The sequence below is a fragment of the Petromyzon marinus genome, chromosome 66 (assembly GCF_048934315.1).
Source record: "Petromyzon marinus isolate PM22_M1 ecotype Great Lakes invasive population chromosome 66, UKy_Petmar_22M1.pri1.0, whole genome shotgun sequence".
NCBI classification, from domain to species: domain Eukaryota; kingdom Metazoa; phylum Chordata; class Hyperoartia; order Petromyzontiformes; family Petromyzontidae; genus Petromyzon; species Petromyzon marinus.
In genome coordinates this window covers 1,502,410-1,517,483 of record NC_133732.1, presented here as the reverse complement: position 1 = coordinate 1,517,483, position 15,074 = coordinate 1,502,410, and the positions used below count along the sequence as shown (strand labels likewise).

At 46.2% G+C, this 15,074-nt stretch overlaps 1 protein-coding gene and 1 long non-coding RNA gene across 2 annotated transcripts in view; one reads left to right on the top strand and one right to left on the bottom strand.

Annotated features, from left to right (window-relative positions):
• Positions 1–11,457, top strand: part of LOC142906495 (uncharacterized) — a 28,310-nt gene extending 16,853 nt beyond the window's left edge. Inside the window, exon 3 of the long non-coding RNA XR_012930337.1 lies at positions 11,059–11,457. This is a non-coding gene — a long non-coding RNA (uncharacterized LOC142906495). The remainder of the gene's footprint in view (positions 1–11,058) is intronic.
• The window catches only part of LOC116956556 (interferon-induced very large GTPase 1-like), a 74,621-nt gene that overhangs the window by 39,909 nt on the left and 19,638 nt on the right, over positions 1–15,074 (bottom strand). Inside the window, exon 4 of the mRNA XM_032978252.2 lies at positions 3,902–3,986. Within this exon, the coding sequence (XP_032834143.1) occupies positions 3,902–3,986 (85 nt within the window). The remainder of the gene's footprint in view (positions 1–3,901; positions 3,987–15,074) is intronic.

Genomic DNA, 15,074 nt, shown 5'->3' with positions numbered 1-15,074 from the left:
GCATATAATTTTGCATTGAAATGGCTGAGTGATTAGCTTGTGACTGGTCACAGAAATAGCTATGTTAAAAGTTAAAGCATACACATCCGCAGAGGCACCCCTTGATAAAGGAATTAGCATAGAATTTAGCATTGAAATAGCTAAGTTAAAGCATACACATCCGCAGAGGCACCCCTTGACAAAGGAATTAGCATAGAATTTAGCATTGAAATAGCTGAGTGATTAGCTTGTACATGGTCACAGAAATAGCTACGTTAAATTGATATGAAGAGGCTCGGTAACCTCGAAGATTGCACGCGTGTATTACCAGTGTGGTTTGCGCTAAAGGAAATGCTGCTTATTTTTCCTGGAAAATTAGAGGTTCTACTGGTTGGCAGTTGCAGAATCCGGGATTCAGTTTTCAACTCATCTAAAGAGCCTTGTAAGTATACTCAACCAGATTATATAATTTTATCACCACGTGCAAAATATGGCCAGGTCCTGCAATTTTCATCACGACTCGACACATTTAACCACTATTGAGTTGTGACAAAGCCAACACGTTGGTGTGTAGCGTAGTATCGACAAGGCTCGATTATTAACTACTCTACGAGATGTCTGGCAAAACATTACCAAGCTGCAGCGTGTACAACATCATTTATCACGGATTGTTATGGGAACTGAAATATTCGACTCTACCCATCCAGTGCTCGCTGAGCTCTATTGGCTTCTATTGGGCTTCTGGTTGCCGAACACATAAATTACAAGGCCGCTCTCATTACTCACAAAGCTCTTACCTCAAATGAACCACAATATCTGATCCCGTCAAGGAGCATAAACCATCAAGCAAAGTCGGGTCATCCTCACAGTGGCTTTTGGCTAGCCGTTGGACAAAGATGGTCACCGCAACTAACGCTTTCCGCTTTCAAATCCAATTCTGTAGCCTTCTAGAATGCTCTTCTGACATTAGGCAGACACTGGAGCTATGTACTTTTAAATCTAGACTGAAAATTAATTTCTTTAGAAATGCTATGTACGGTGTCAAAGAAGTTCAACATAGATCCATACAATCTTGATTTGAAGCGTTCGTGACTGCAGGAATCCATATTCTTTGGTTCTTTCGGTAAAGTCACGTAGGTAGAAATAGAACAAAACAAATCACGACATTTCGATCACAACACAAGCAATCTTCATCAGGTGGAACAACCACAGCAATAAAATGCTGAAGTAGGCGAGAGAGCTGCCGTGGCAAGAGGTTATCTAGGTAAGAGGGGGGGGAGGCAAGGGGAGAGAGAGAGAGGGGGGGTGGGGGGTGTGGGGTAGGGCGAAGGGGGGGGCTGCGTGAGCGCTAGGGAGAGAAGACGTGAGGCTGGGGGGGTGGGGAAAGTGGGAGGTGAGAAGTGGGAAGCTGAGTGTGGGACACGGGGGGGGGGGAATGCACTAGTACCCAGCAGGTACGTTGGAGAGGAGACCTGATGGCTCATTGGGGCATTCTGTCTACAGGAAACCCACCCACACAGATTCCTACTTGAAACCAGATTCCCACCACCACCCAGCTCAAAATAATTCTCTCATCAAAACTTTATACCATAGGGCTCATTGCATTTCGGACCAACACCACCTGACCAGTGAATTAACACATGTACACCTGGCCCTCAAAAGGAATGGATACTCTGACCGTACAATCCGCCAAGCTGTTTCTCCCTCCATACAGAAACAACCACTTGATACTCCTGTCAAAACCATCACACGACCATATATAGCAGGCGTTACTAAAAAGATTTCCAAAATTCTAAACAAACACAAGATCCAGGTCCGGTTCAATACAGTACACAAAATTCGTGATCTGATCCCATCCGTGAAAAGGATGTCATTCCTGACTTACAGTACCCCGGGGTTTACAAATTGAGTTGTACCTGCGGTGATTGCTATATCGGGGATACGAAGCGACATATCTCTGACCGAATTCGCGAGCACAAATCAGATTTGAAACACGGCAGAACGAATTCCTCTGCGGTAGCTGATCACTGTTACAACGCTATGGGGATCACGATATAATTTTCTCCGATACCAAGGTTCTTTGCAAACTCACGGGTTTTTATCAGAGATTTGTTCACGAGGCAATTCAGATTTACAAACACAGACACAATTTCAACCGAGAAGATGGTTTCAAATTAAGCAACCATTGGAAAGATGTTCTAAATCGAACCAAACATTAAACTAATTTTCAATGGTACAGTATATTTTTTCAAGTAGTGGTACCCCAAACTTTCGCAGCTTCTTAAAATTAACTTTTCACACCATCAATATGTAAACTCCCCCTCCCCCCCTCGCCGGCCTGCACATGTTCACCCCCTCTACACCGTTCATCATGCTAAGTCGCCAATTAAATGCTATTTTTTATGCTAATTCCTTTGTCAAGGCACCTTAATTCCTCTCACACAGCTTAAAGGTCGCGGTCTGAGCTTGGCTGTGTTCACTCCAGCGCTGTCTTCGAGACAACCAAAAACTCACATGACGTTTCGATCGCAACACAAGCGGCCGTCATCATTTACCTATGAAGTTCGGCATGGCACACGAGGGGTGGGTGGCCAGTACCATGCCCGACCGCCTTTGTCTCCCCAGTAGCGATGTTTTTACACATCACATCAGGTACTCATTTGAGGCTGAGTTGGCCTAGGAGGCCCAGGACCGGTTTAGATCATTATTGTCACTGGTGTTGGCCGTTAACGGGAATCGAACTAGGGTCGCCAGGTTCGTAGCGTGGCACACTAACCACTACACGATCGCTATGTAGCACACACACATACAATGGAATCATGATACTGTATATAGATACTATTTAATATAAGGGGCCGTCCATAAATGACGTCACGCACCTGGGGTGGGGGGGGGTCAGACATTTGTGACAATGTATGACCAGGGGGGGTTTGAGAAATCTGACGTCACATCAAAATGCGCAACTTTAAATAAATATAGACAACACGTTCTACTTAATAAAATAGACTTTTTAATAAATGTTTTTCTCCTACAACAGCAGAGTGCAGTGCCACATTAAATTCGCGCTACAATGACAATTGTTTAAAGCGATTTGAAGCATGTTTTATTTTTTTTTGGGGGGGGGGGGTGCAGAGCTTTGTGACGGCATATTTGAAGGGGGATCTGACTTTTTGTGACGTCACAAAACGAAGGGGGGGTAAAAAATCGTCCAAAATCGCGTGACGTCATTTATGGACGCCCCATAAGGCAAGACGTTACAAACACCTGTTTAAATCTTAAAATATACAACGTAAGGTTAGCTATGGTTTAATAATATGTTCTGTGACAATACGAACTTTCCTGTAGACAAGAAGAAGAGCATCAGTGGGTTAGAGACAGAGCTCTGAGTCGTGCACACAAGATAGAGATGGAGACAGTATCGCAAACCAGTCCAGCATAGCTCAACAGAGATAGTGTAGGTTTGTAGGATAATACAGTAGAGCAGTGTAAATCTAAATATACTAATGAAACGTGTTAAAGGGTTTTAAAGTATATAAGTAGTGGTGAATTAAAAAAAAGTTACTAAATAAAATGTGATAGATCGAGTAAAGTAAAAATTGTAACTATAAAATATGAAGAAATAGCCTGTACATTGCAAGTTAGAGAGATGTATTTTGTTCACGTGTGAAGTTTTGCAAGGTATGTATATATTTAGTTTCAGCAGATTATTACATATTTAGCTAGAAAACTGATGTTTAATGATAATATATTTTTGATAATTACGGATGACTTTATATGTATAGCATTTAGAATTACTTTCTATACTATGCTAGAATCATATTTCTTTCATTAATTACCTTTTCATTGAGTTTTTTTGCATTGTTAAATTATAATTATCTTATTTCCACATCACTTGCCGTGACAATTGTGTAGCATCCATTACCTGGATTGATAATCTGGTCCTGTATCTGTACATTTTGTATTACTGGACTTCTTGTATGTGTCTTGTTTGGATTTATTCCAACCACCTGTGAACAGTACAGGTTTTGCAGATGTGTTATGTTTGTCTGACATCAAAGTGTATTCAGTTAATTCCGGTTTACCCGTTTGAACGCGTTTATAGCAGAAACTGTCAGATCACTTTCTCGAAACATCTATAAACAAACTAGCAAACCATTCCAAATTACTTAAAATACTGTGTAATACTGCAATAATATTTATCATCATTAGTCATGGTCGATACAGCTCTGCTATATCTCATCTGCAACAGTATTTCAATTATCTTAATTTCTACTTAATGCCCTAATACAGGTCCTCAACGTTAAAAAGACAAAAGTTATGTTATTCTCCGGCTGCTCCAAAACTGTTTCGCCACCAATGCGCATTGTGGCTCTGGACTCAAAACGTATTGAACAGGTTGACAACGTTCAATATCTGGACATTATCTGGAATCAAAACTCTCTTTCAGTCCCACTTTAATTACGTGCCCAAGTAAATACAATCAAAATTGTATTCCTATAGTCTAACTGAATATCGTTAATGTCACCATTCTCTCCACATTTTATTACATTTCTATCTTGCCATGAGTACATTTGGCCAAAGTGTGACCTTTTTTGACTCTCGTTTTAAATATGTATATTTTTACACACTTCATCCAATCTGTTCAGTTTTTGTAAATTTTATTAGTTCTAAAGTTCTAGCTGGCAAAGTCATCAAAGCAAGATCTTATTCTTTCCCTACATCTTGAGAGGAACGGTCAATCTGATGCAACCAAGATGACCCTTGGCTTCCTCTTCCACCCTAGAGGTTCCCTAGCACAGGGCAACTAGTGGGCAGGGTCAGCCAAGGGAATGAAAACCATATTCAACAAAATGCATTTATTGGCTTAATAATATCATACAGGTAGCAAGCTTCATCTTACTTTCCTGCAGTAGCCTATGACTGTGCACAGTCATCCCATCGATACTGTAAAATTCTGTAAATAGTGTTCAGACGTATCTAAAACATAGCTTTAACCTTTTGTTAAGGTAACACATTTCAAACATGGTAAAATTATATCTAATGCTCTAGTCTCAGTCGTTTTGACACTTCTGTATATCCAATGCTTTGTGAGCAATGCTACTCAAGTAAAAACACATTCAATGACCTTTGACGAATGTGAGTTTTTTTGTGTACATGCACTTTTGCCAACACAGCATCACCAATTACTGGCATGTGTTTAATGTATCTGAGACCTTGACATTCTTATCACTGATATGATACTTTAAACTTGTAACGCCAACAGTATTTGCTCACAATAATACAGAGAAATACAGATACGCAGAAAGGCAGCCACATGATGAGAGCTGTAGCAGCCAGAGAATACCCAAAAGTCTCCCAACTCATTGCACCTCTTATGCAGGTGTTACAGTGCAGCACATTATCTAATAAGTGCACTGCCGTGCACATCATCGCACAAGTTCATATTTGTAGATAACATAGCCCTTGCTGCACAGGCCAACACTTTAAAAACTGATCTTTATGGGAGGCATATATCCGGCAGAATCAAAATCTTTTCAGAATCAGAATCTTTATTTAGACTGCATGTGGAATCCGATGAGCCATGACGCTCTTTTTCACAGTTGTCCAATAGGGACGGGTCAGCAAATTACAGCTGTCACTTGTAGCCCAGTGAGCTGTGACCCCACTCCAGGATGTCAAGGGGTTATCATGGATAGAAGCCTGACCTTCAATCCCCACATAAAACAAATCTGAAAATACCAAATCAAAAATCGCCCTGCCACAGAAACTTGTAAGAACAGCCTGGGGTGCCTCAGCTGATGCGCTGCGAACTGCCACCCTCTCACTCATCCACTCAGCGGCAGAATCGCTGTGCTGCAACCTAGTCCGGGACCTCGTACACAACTGCTAGATGTACAATTAAATTCCACAATGGTCATCATAACCTGAACACTTGAAACCGACATCAGAGAGACGTTCAAACTACAACGGAGTTTACGTGATTTCTAGCCAATGGCAACTTGCCCATCAACTACAGTGAGGGAAAAAAGTATTTGATCCCCTGCTGATATTGTACGTTTGCCCACTGACAAAGAAATGATCAGTCTATAATTTTAATGGTAGGTTTATTTGAACAGTGAGAGACAGAATAACAACTACAAAATCCAGAAAAACGCATGTCAAAAATGTTCTAAATTGATTTGCATTTTAATGAGGGAAATAAGTATTTTACCCCTCTGCAAAACATGACTTAGTACTTGGGGGCAAAACCCTTGTTGGCAATCACAGAGGTCAGACGTTTCTTGTAGTTGGCCACCAGGTTTGCATGCATCTCAGGAGGGATTTTGTCCCACTCCTCTTTGCAGATATTCTCCAAGTCATTAAGGTTTCGAGGCTGACGTTTGGCAACTCGAACCTTCAGCTCCCTCCACAGATTTTCTATGGGATTAAGGTCTGGAGACTGGCTAGGCCACTCCAGGATCTCAATGTGCTTCTTCTTGAGCCACTCCTTTGTTGCCTTGGCGTGTGTTTTGGGTCATTGGCATGCTGGAATACCCATCCACGACCCATTTTCAATGCCCTGGCTGAGGGAAGGAGGTTCTCACCCAAGATTTGACGGTACATGGCCCCGTCTATCGTCCCTTTGATGCGGTGAAGTTGTCCTGTCTCCTTGGCAGAAAAACACCCCCAAAGCATAATGTTTCCACCTCCATGTTTGACGGTAGGGATGGTGTTCTTGGGATCATAGGCAGCATTCCTCCTCCTCCAAACACGGCGAGTTGAGTTGATGCCAAAGAGCTCCATTTTGGTCTCATCTGACCACAACACTTTCACCCAGTTGTCTTCTGAATCATTCAGATGTTCATTGGCAAACTTCAGACGGGCATGTATGTGCTTTCTTGAGCAGGGGGACCTTGCGGGCGCTGCAGGATTTCAGTCCTTCATGGCGTAGTGTGTTACCAATTGTTTTCTTGGTGACTGTGGTCCCATCTACCTTGAGATCATTGACAAGATCCTCCAGTGTAGTTCTGGGCTGATTCCTCACCGGCCTCATGATCATTGCAACTCCACGAGGTGAGATCTTGCATGGAGCCCCAGGCCAATGGAGATTGACAGTTCTTTTGTGTTTCTTCCATTTGCAAATAATCGCATCAACTGTTGTCACCTTCTCACCAAGCTGCTTGGCAATGGTCTTGTAGCCCATTCCAGCCTTGTGTAGGTCTACAATCTTGTCCCTGACATCCTTGGAGAGCTCTTTAGTCTTGGCCATGGTGGAGAGTTTGGAATCCGATTGATTGATTGCTTCTGTGGACAGGTGTCTTTTATACAGGTAACAAGCTGAGATTAAGAGCACTCCTTTTCAGAGTGTGCTCCTAATCTCAGCTCGTTACCTGTATAAAAGACACCTGGGAGCTAGAAATCTTTCTGATTGAGAGGGGGTCAAATACTTATTTCCCTCATTAAAATGCCAATCAATTTATAACATTTTTGACATGCATTTTTCTGGATTTTGTAGTTGTTATCCTGTCTCTCACTCTTCAAATAAACCTACCATTAAAATTATAGACTGATCATTTCTTTGTCAGTGGGCAAACGTACAAAATCAGCAGGGGATCAAATACTTTTTTCCCTCACTGTAAGACCTTAAACATGTACATTGGCGCTGAATTGATTCCCGATTGCCCTTCTGGAATCACTGTCACCATCCTACAATCTCACACAGATCTCGAAGAATGCTGGCAAACAGTGAAACAACGTGGACATTCGCAATTAACACTTAATTTTAGACCCAAATATCGAACTACCGGTGTACCATCAACTTCTTTAGAATAGTAACAGGCCAATATGCACATATTCATAAACGAACTAAATACAAACCAATGCAATTGTGGCCATGAAACCGAAACTATGGACCATATATTGAACCACTGAAGTCTGCACTCATTCAATGGAGGAATAGCAAAACTACACGATGCGCTCTCATGGCTAACTGACTGTGACATTGGCAATTAGCCCCTGAACATATTTTCATACATGATGATGCATACACAGACAAGCACACACAGACATGAAGTCACACAGACAGACACACATACATACATATGTAGGAGTTAGTGACGTAATGTCACGCTCGCCCTCCGGTACGATGGCGTCACGTATGGTGACGTCATGGACAGGGGGCGGGGCAGTGACATGTCCCCCTGGGATATTTAGGTTGGGACCGGTGACGTGTTCGTGGTCGTTGCGGGGAGCCAGGAACGGGTGAAGTTGGAAGTTGGGACCCAGGGTAGGGGGAAATTAGCACCAGGCTCCAGGAGCCTGGGGTGTGCTAGGGACTTCTCCAGTACCCTTACCCTGGGGGAGCGATGGGACCCAGGGTAGGGGGAAATTGGCACCAGGCTATCATAGCCTGCGGGTGCTAGGGACTTCCCCAGTACCCTTACCCTGGGGTGTGGAGTGTAGGCAGTGAGGGGGCAGTACACGGAGTCGTGTCCGAAGATAAGTCTTTAATAAAACAGCTGGCGCAAGCCCCTACATGAAGATCTGCCTCCGAATCGTCATTTACCCCTCAACAACTGGCGTCAGAAGTGGACTTTTTCAAGGCGATGCTCTTGAAAAGGCGGAACCCACCTGTTGCTTCTTCCAACGACGCAGAGGCGGCGACCCGGGACCGGATGACCCCGGGCTCCGTGGCCCCAGTTATTGCGCCCACGGCTGGTGTATCTACCGCACCAGTGGAGGACATCGGGTGCGCTGGGGAGACGGCCTCCATTACAGGTCATCCAGCGACCACGTGGCAGGCCGCCGCCATCTTGACCATCGCGGCGGAGCAGTGGTCGGGAGCGGCCATTTTGGAGGTGCCACGTGGTGCGCAGCCTGCTGCTGAAGCAGCTGTGGCGCGGGAAGGAGCCGCGAGGAGAGGACGTCATCGTCGCTGCGGGGGGCTGGCCGGGGAGGCCCGGAGGGCATGCGGGGGCCGCGGTGGGGCCGCCATTTCGGCGGCTGGCTGGGACGCTGTTCCCACCAGAATGCCGTTCCCGCCGACGTCAACACCTGTGGAGACGGAGCTCCACACTTCAAGTGGCGCCCCGACTTCTGCTCGAGCGCGGGCGGCGGCTGCAGTCACAAGAGGAGTCCGTGTTGGCGTGCAAGATTCTTCGGGGCATCCCAGCGCTCCACCCTGCCGTATTCCGCTCGTCACAGCTTGTCAGGCGAGGCGTGACGCGACGCACACCGGCCCCTGTTGACACCTCATCCATCTTGCGTACTCCGGGATGTGAGTTAATGTTATTTTTTTATTGTTTTCCCGCCGGTATGCGGGGCGTCCAATTGCTTTTGATAACTTGCGTCTGTCCGTGAAGTTCGTGTCGGGTGTCCGCGTGTTACATTATTGGTTCATTTCGGCTAGGTGGGTGTCTCGGGCTCCGTTAAGATCCAGTGGATTGCCGAGATAATTATTTGTTGACACTGTTGGTTGCCGTTGCGGAGTCGCGATTGTTTTGGGTATACAGTATGGCGCTTCGCTTGTGAGTTGTCAATGTGTGACTGTGGAAAACTGTTCATCATTGTTAATGTATAGCTGTGCTGTGTTTGTTAACAGTGTATGGACTGTATGGAGCATTGCTCGAGATGGTTGGCTGTATGCAGACTGCATAGACTGCATATACTGTATTACCCCATTCGACGATTATTGGGCGTTTTGTGTATTAATTTTTATTCTGCTCCTCAATTTGGAATGCCCGAGTCCCATGGTAAATGTTGAGGGGGATTTTGGAATGCAAATTTCAAATTGTATGTGTTGTGAGGGTGTGAGATTGCAATTGTGCGGGGGATGATTGCCTTGGTTTGTGGCTCTGCCGTCATTGGTACGGAGCATTTAAATCGAGATGGTGACATGCTGCCAGTGTTGGAATTGTGGTGCTGGCTATCAAATTTCTTGGGGCGCAGATCCTGACCAGGATGGTCCAGGGGGTGTTGCGTGCCTGACATGTCGGCTGACGGCTTGACCTGGCCGCCCGGAGATTGAAACACTCTGTGGTGTGGATAGCCTAGTGGGCTGGGCGCTCACATGGCTCGGAGAATGTGGTCCCGTCGTGCTACGGCAGACGGCTTGACCTGGCGACCCGGAGGTTGAGACCCTCCGTGGTGCGTCTGGAGCTGTAGGCTCGCCCTGCCAGCCTGGAGATCGAGACACTCCGGGTTGCGTTGCAACAGAGGGCTGGTGGTTCGTGGTATTTGGGCGTTGTTGTCCGGTTGAGTTGAGACTGTATCCCTCCGTTGTTAGGGTACATGTTGTGCAGTAAGTGAGCGCTAGGCGGTTCTTCCATCTTCGCTTCATCACCGTCTAGTGCAGGGGTGGGCAAATTTTTTGACTCGCGGGCCACAATAGGCTCTAAAATTTGACAGAGGGGCCGGGCCAGGAACAGATGGATGGAGTATTTGTGTGAACTAATATAAATTACATGTAAAAATCATTACATGAAAGGATTTGGCCTTTAACAGGTAGCAGAGCATTTATTTGCAAGGCAATTTAACAAATTGCACGAACATGAACAATACAAAAACATGTCGTAACTCCTGGTCAAAGTGTGCCAACTAATGGGGAAATGGGAGCATTACAGGAGAAAGGGAAAATTTTATTTAATAATAATATTTGGACAAGTTCGGCGGGCCGGATTAAAAAGCCCAACGGGCCGTATACGGCCCGGGGGCCGTACTTTGCCCATGTCTGGTCTAGTGGATGGAACGGTGGCTGGGGGTCGAGGAACCCTGCCACCCGTGTTGTGTGGGTGAAGGTGGACATACAGGGGTACCCCGGAGATCAAACTTAATTCGTTCCAGACGGCCATTCCAACACCAATTGGTTCGGGTTCTGGTGCATTCCATCTCCGAGGTTCTACTGTATTTGGGTTCATCGCGGCGTTGGTTGTGCATCCAACGCGTCTGAATTTGTGTTGTTATTTTTTTTCTCTTCTCTCGCACCGGCCGGAATCCCCTCATCTCCACTACTCAGGGGCCAGGTGTCTGTTGTGTCCGCCGAGCCGGGCCGCACGAGTTGTGATGGCGCGAGCGATGCCATGCCTTTGTGTGCGCCTGCAGAAGCCCCGCCAGTAATTCCACCAGCGGCACCTCACCTGGCAGATTGGCCGGCGGACTGGACACCTGCCAGCACACCGCCGATTCAGACGCCGACGCGGCACGGAAAAGCGGGCCGGCGTCACACACACGTTCGCGGGGCGTGCGGATACGGTGACGGCCAGTGAGGCCGTTCTTCGTCCCCTACCTTCGTCGGACACGTTCCGGTGTCCCGTGTGGGGACCGTCTCCAAGTTGCCCTGTACCGTGCTGCCCAGTGTTGGGTTATGTTCTAGCAGCCGGTCCTGTTCTCTTCACACACATGTCACTTACACTCTTTTGATGTAGTTGTCTTCCCATTCAGGTTGCCGAGCTCTACTCTCGTAATGGTTGCAGCCGGGTCGGCTGATTTTTTTTTTTTCACGGGGGGGGGGGGGCGGTGACATCATGTCCTCCTGGGATATTTAGGTTGGGACCGGTGACGTGTTCGTGGTCATTGCGGGGAGCCAGGAAAGGGTAAAGTTGGAAGTTGGGACCCAGGGTAGGGGGAAATTAGCACCAGGCTCGAGGAGCCTGGGGTGTGCTAGAGACTTCCCCACTACCCTTACCCTGGGGGAGTGATGGAACCCACGGTAGAGGGAAATTGGCACCAGGCTATCGTAGCCTGTGGGTGCTAGGGACTTCCCCAGTACCCTTACCCTGGGGGGAGCGATGGTACCCAGGGTAGGGGGAAATTGGCACCAGGCTAGGGTAGCCTGCGGGTGCTAGGGACTTCCTCAGTACCCTTACCCTGGGGTGTGGAGCGTAGACAGTGAGGGGGCAGTACACGGAGTCGTGTCCGAAGAGAATTCTTTAATAAAACAGCTGGCGCAAGCCCCTACATGAAGATCTGCCTCCGAGTCGTCATTTACGCCTCAACACATACATGGATATACTCGTGCAGTTGGGAAAATTATTGTCACGGATGTGTGGGAATTTCTTGTGCCATGAAGATCGAACAAGCTCAAAAGTGTGCTATGGAGTGAAAAAGGTTGAGAAGCACTCCGGTACACGCCACCATCATTACTAGCATGCACGTACGGGTGAGGTGACGTCAGTGGGAGTGTGTGCTAGCTCACTGATCCACACATTTTACACATCACAGTTGTATATTTTTCTAATTGATGTAAGTTTAGTCGTGACCTTCTACTTTATCTGTTATTTTTTTAAGATGAGATATGTAGGTTAATAATTTTATGATAAATGTAAAAACAACGAAGTGTTTATTTTTCACTATGTTTTTAAGTGACTCATAACGATATTTTTTAAAGACCCATGAATGAGTAACAAGAGCTATCAGAATAGAAGATAGCAACCTGCACGTGACCCACTCTGGTAAGTGAGAAATCACGGCTAATGCAGTCAACTCGGCGACTGAAGTAGAATCCTCCTACACCACCGCCATCAAGAAAGGGGACCTGCACATTGCCATCATGCATAAAGCCCCTACTTCGAAATGGCATAATCCAGAAATCCAAAGTCCATCAATTCCAGCGCTTTACCTGTGTATTGGTGACTTTAACAGCCACCACTCTAGTGGGGATATGAAGTGAATGAAACCGATGGCGAATACCTCACAAGCTAGATGTCCGCAGAAGATATGCAAATAGTCGTTTATCCCAAACCAGCACATTTTCACTCTGCTGGAAAAGAGACTACAACCTGGACCTTACCATAGCATACAAAGGTCATCGAGAAGCATGCTTCACATATCCCACAAAATACACACTGCCTTCCACAACAGCCAACATAGGCCCATCATAATGCGACATGATCACGAAATCCCCATGATCATGTCAAAACTAATCCCACAGGGGAACGTGGCCAAAGCCGACTGGGACTGCTGTTGGAGAGCTATAGAAAGTGGTGATCCGAATCCCCGCAACATTGATCTCTGCCAAGAAGAGCAACCTCTGGGGGTTCTGGGAAGAATATACTCCCTGCTGAACAAAAGAGACCCAGGCTCTGCTCCAGCAGTACAAAGCTATCAGGCAGCACACAAGATGTAAGGGCCCTGCTCAAGCTTCTAGACGCCAGCAATATAATATATGAGTTAAAGGACTGCACTTCACTCTAGAACGTCTTGGAGCTAATCATCCGAATGAATTTCGTTCCTCAAAAGTTCCACCCAATTGCACAGCCTCCAAATTAGTGGATAGCACAAAAGGACCACACTACGAAAACACCAATTGAGAGATCCATCATGAACTTTACCAGACAATGACATAAATTTATCAACAAGACCCCACTGCCTTCAGCAGAGATGGCACGTAGGAGGGTTTTTTCCACAATGGAGATGGGAAAAGTCTCCAGTGTGTGACTATGGTCACACATAACAGAACCACCGAACATGTAAAGCCTCAATTCCCAATTCACAAATATGAAGGAGGCATCACTGAGATATATTCCACTACTGCTAATGCATTTATCTGGCTCAATCACCCCAACGTAAAATTATAGCTTTTCCTCTACGTCAACATAAGAAGAAGGTATGCAACCTCTACACCCATGGGAGAGGAGGTTTGCAACATTTGTGCAATCCACCAACCCTTGCCACAACAATTCTGGATTACCGACATGCACCACCACTGCCCGGCTAATGCGTGGACTGCACACCGCTATTCTAAAAGTCATAAAACGCCAGATTTCAGAGTCGTCAGGGGAAATCCTCTGTAAGGAGGGAGAAGTAATGTTGGATTCCCAGTACAGTTTGTTCTCTGATAACAAGGTAGTTGTGTTCCTGAAGAACACCGAGTTTTGGAAAAAATCGTGTTATAGTAGAAAATATGTAATATAGGATGAAGCAGTTCTTGAAAACATTTTAGATTCGTACGCAGGCTAAACAAAGACTGAGGTGTGCCGTAAGCATCTAGAAGAATCCAGCAGCATCCGGCCTTGTGTGATGCTACGTCGTGGCAGCTGTAAGACTACTTATGCCTACCTGCGTGACGTAGTTCTGCTCACTGAATTGCGTTGTATCCAATTCGCATCCAAAACATAAATACAACTAAAATGTGTACCCTAATACATTAATCGCGTTATACCCCTTCAAACTCCTCGGTTTGAAGCCCATGCGTTCAGGAACTTCCAATAGAGAGGTGTGTGGTCGGTTGTACTCCTGAGTACAGATCCATTTGGGCAAGTTTATTTGAGTAGCTGTTTAATTCCAATGGAGTAGAAGTTTTGATGCTAACTTTCCAATCATCGATGCTCCACCCTTAGCTGAGGAAACTCGATTGGTGGAGGATGAATGTAAGAGTTGGAAAGCGACTGGAGTCGGTGGCATTGCAGGTGAACGACGTCATGGTTTTCCATGCAAATATGTGTGCCACCCAGGAGTCTGGTTGCAATCCAGGTGAGAGGAGGCAGAGTTGTGTCATACCTATCTGGAAAGGCAAGAGTGACCAGCACGACTGCAACAACTCATCATGTGACTTCTGTCGGTGTATGTGCTTCTTCCATTATATGGTGTCCACTAAGCAGCCTGAACAGTCTGCATTTACGCCACAAGAAGGCATTTGATGCAGTGTATCAGGAGACATTGTAGGAAATCCTGAGACTTTTTGGAATTCTAAAATATATGAGATATGATGGTGTGCCGGCATGCAGGAAATCAGAGCACTGTCCAGTATAGTGGGTATATCTCTGTCTTTTGCCCAGTGATTTGTGTGTGAATCAGGGCTATGTCCATGCCCCTACTCTCTTCAATACCTGTGTAGTGACCAGTAGCGTCACTACTGCATACACACATATGTGTCTGTTGGGGACAGACTTCCTCGGGAAGATGCCCCTAAAAATCCTGACAGACCATAGGTGTCTGGAGTTGCCTTCGGGACGCCGGATAGCATTTTTGTCGTCGCCCAGTGATGTGGCCAAGGGCTGTGCGTCGATGCAGGCCCTGGTGACGGACACGGTTACGATTCCCCCAGGGGGACAAATGCTCGTCCCCCTCCGGTTGCGCAAGCCGCTTGATTGGGATGACACCGAGGGGGGTATCATGCT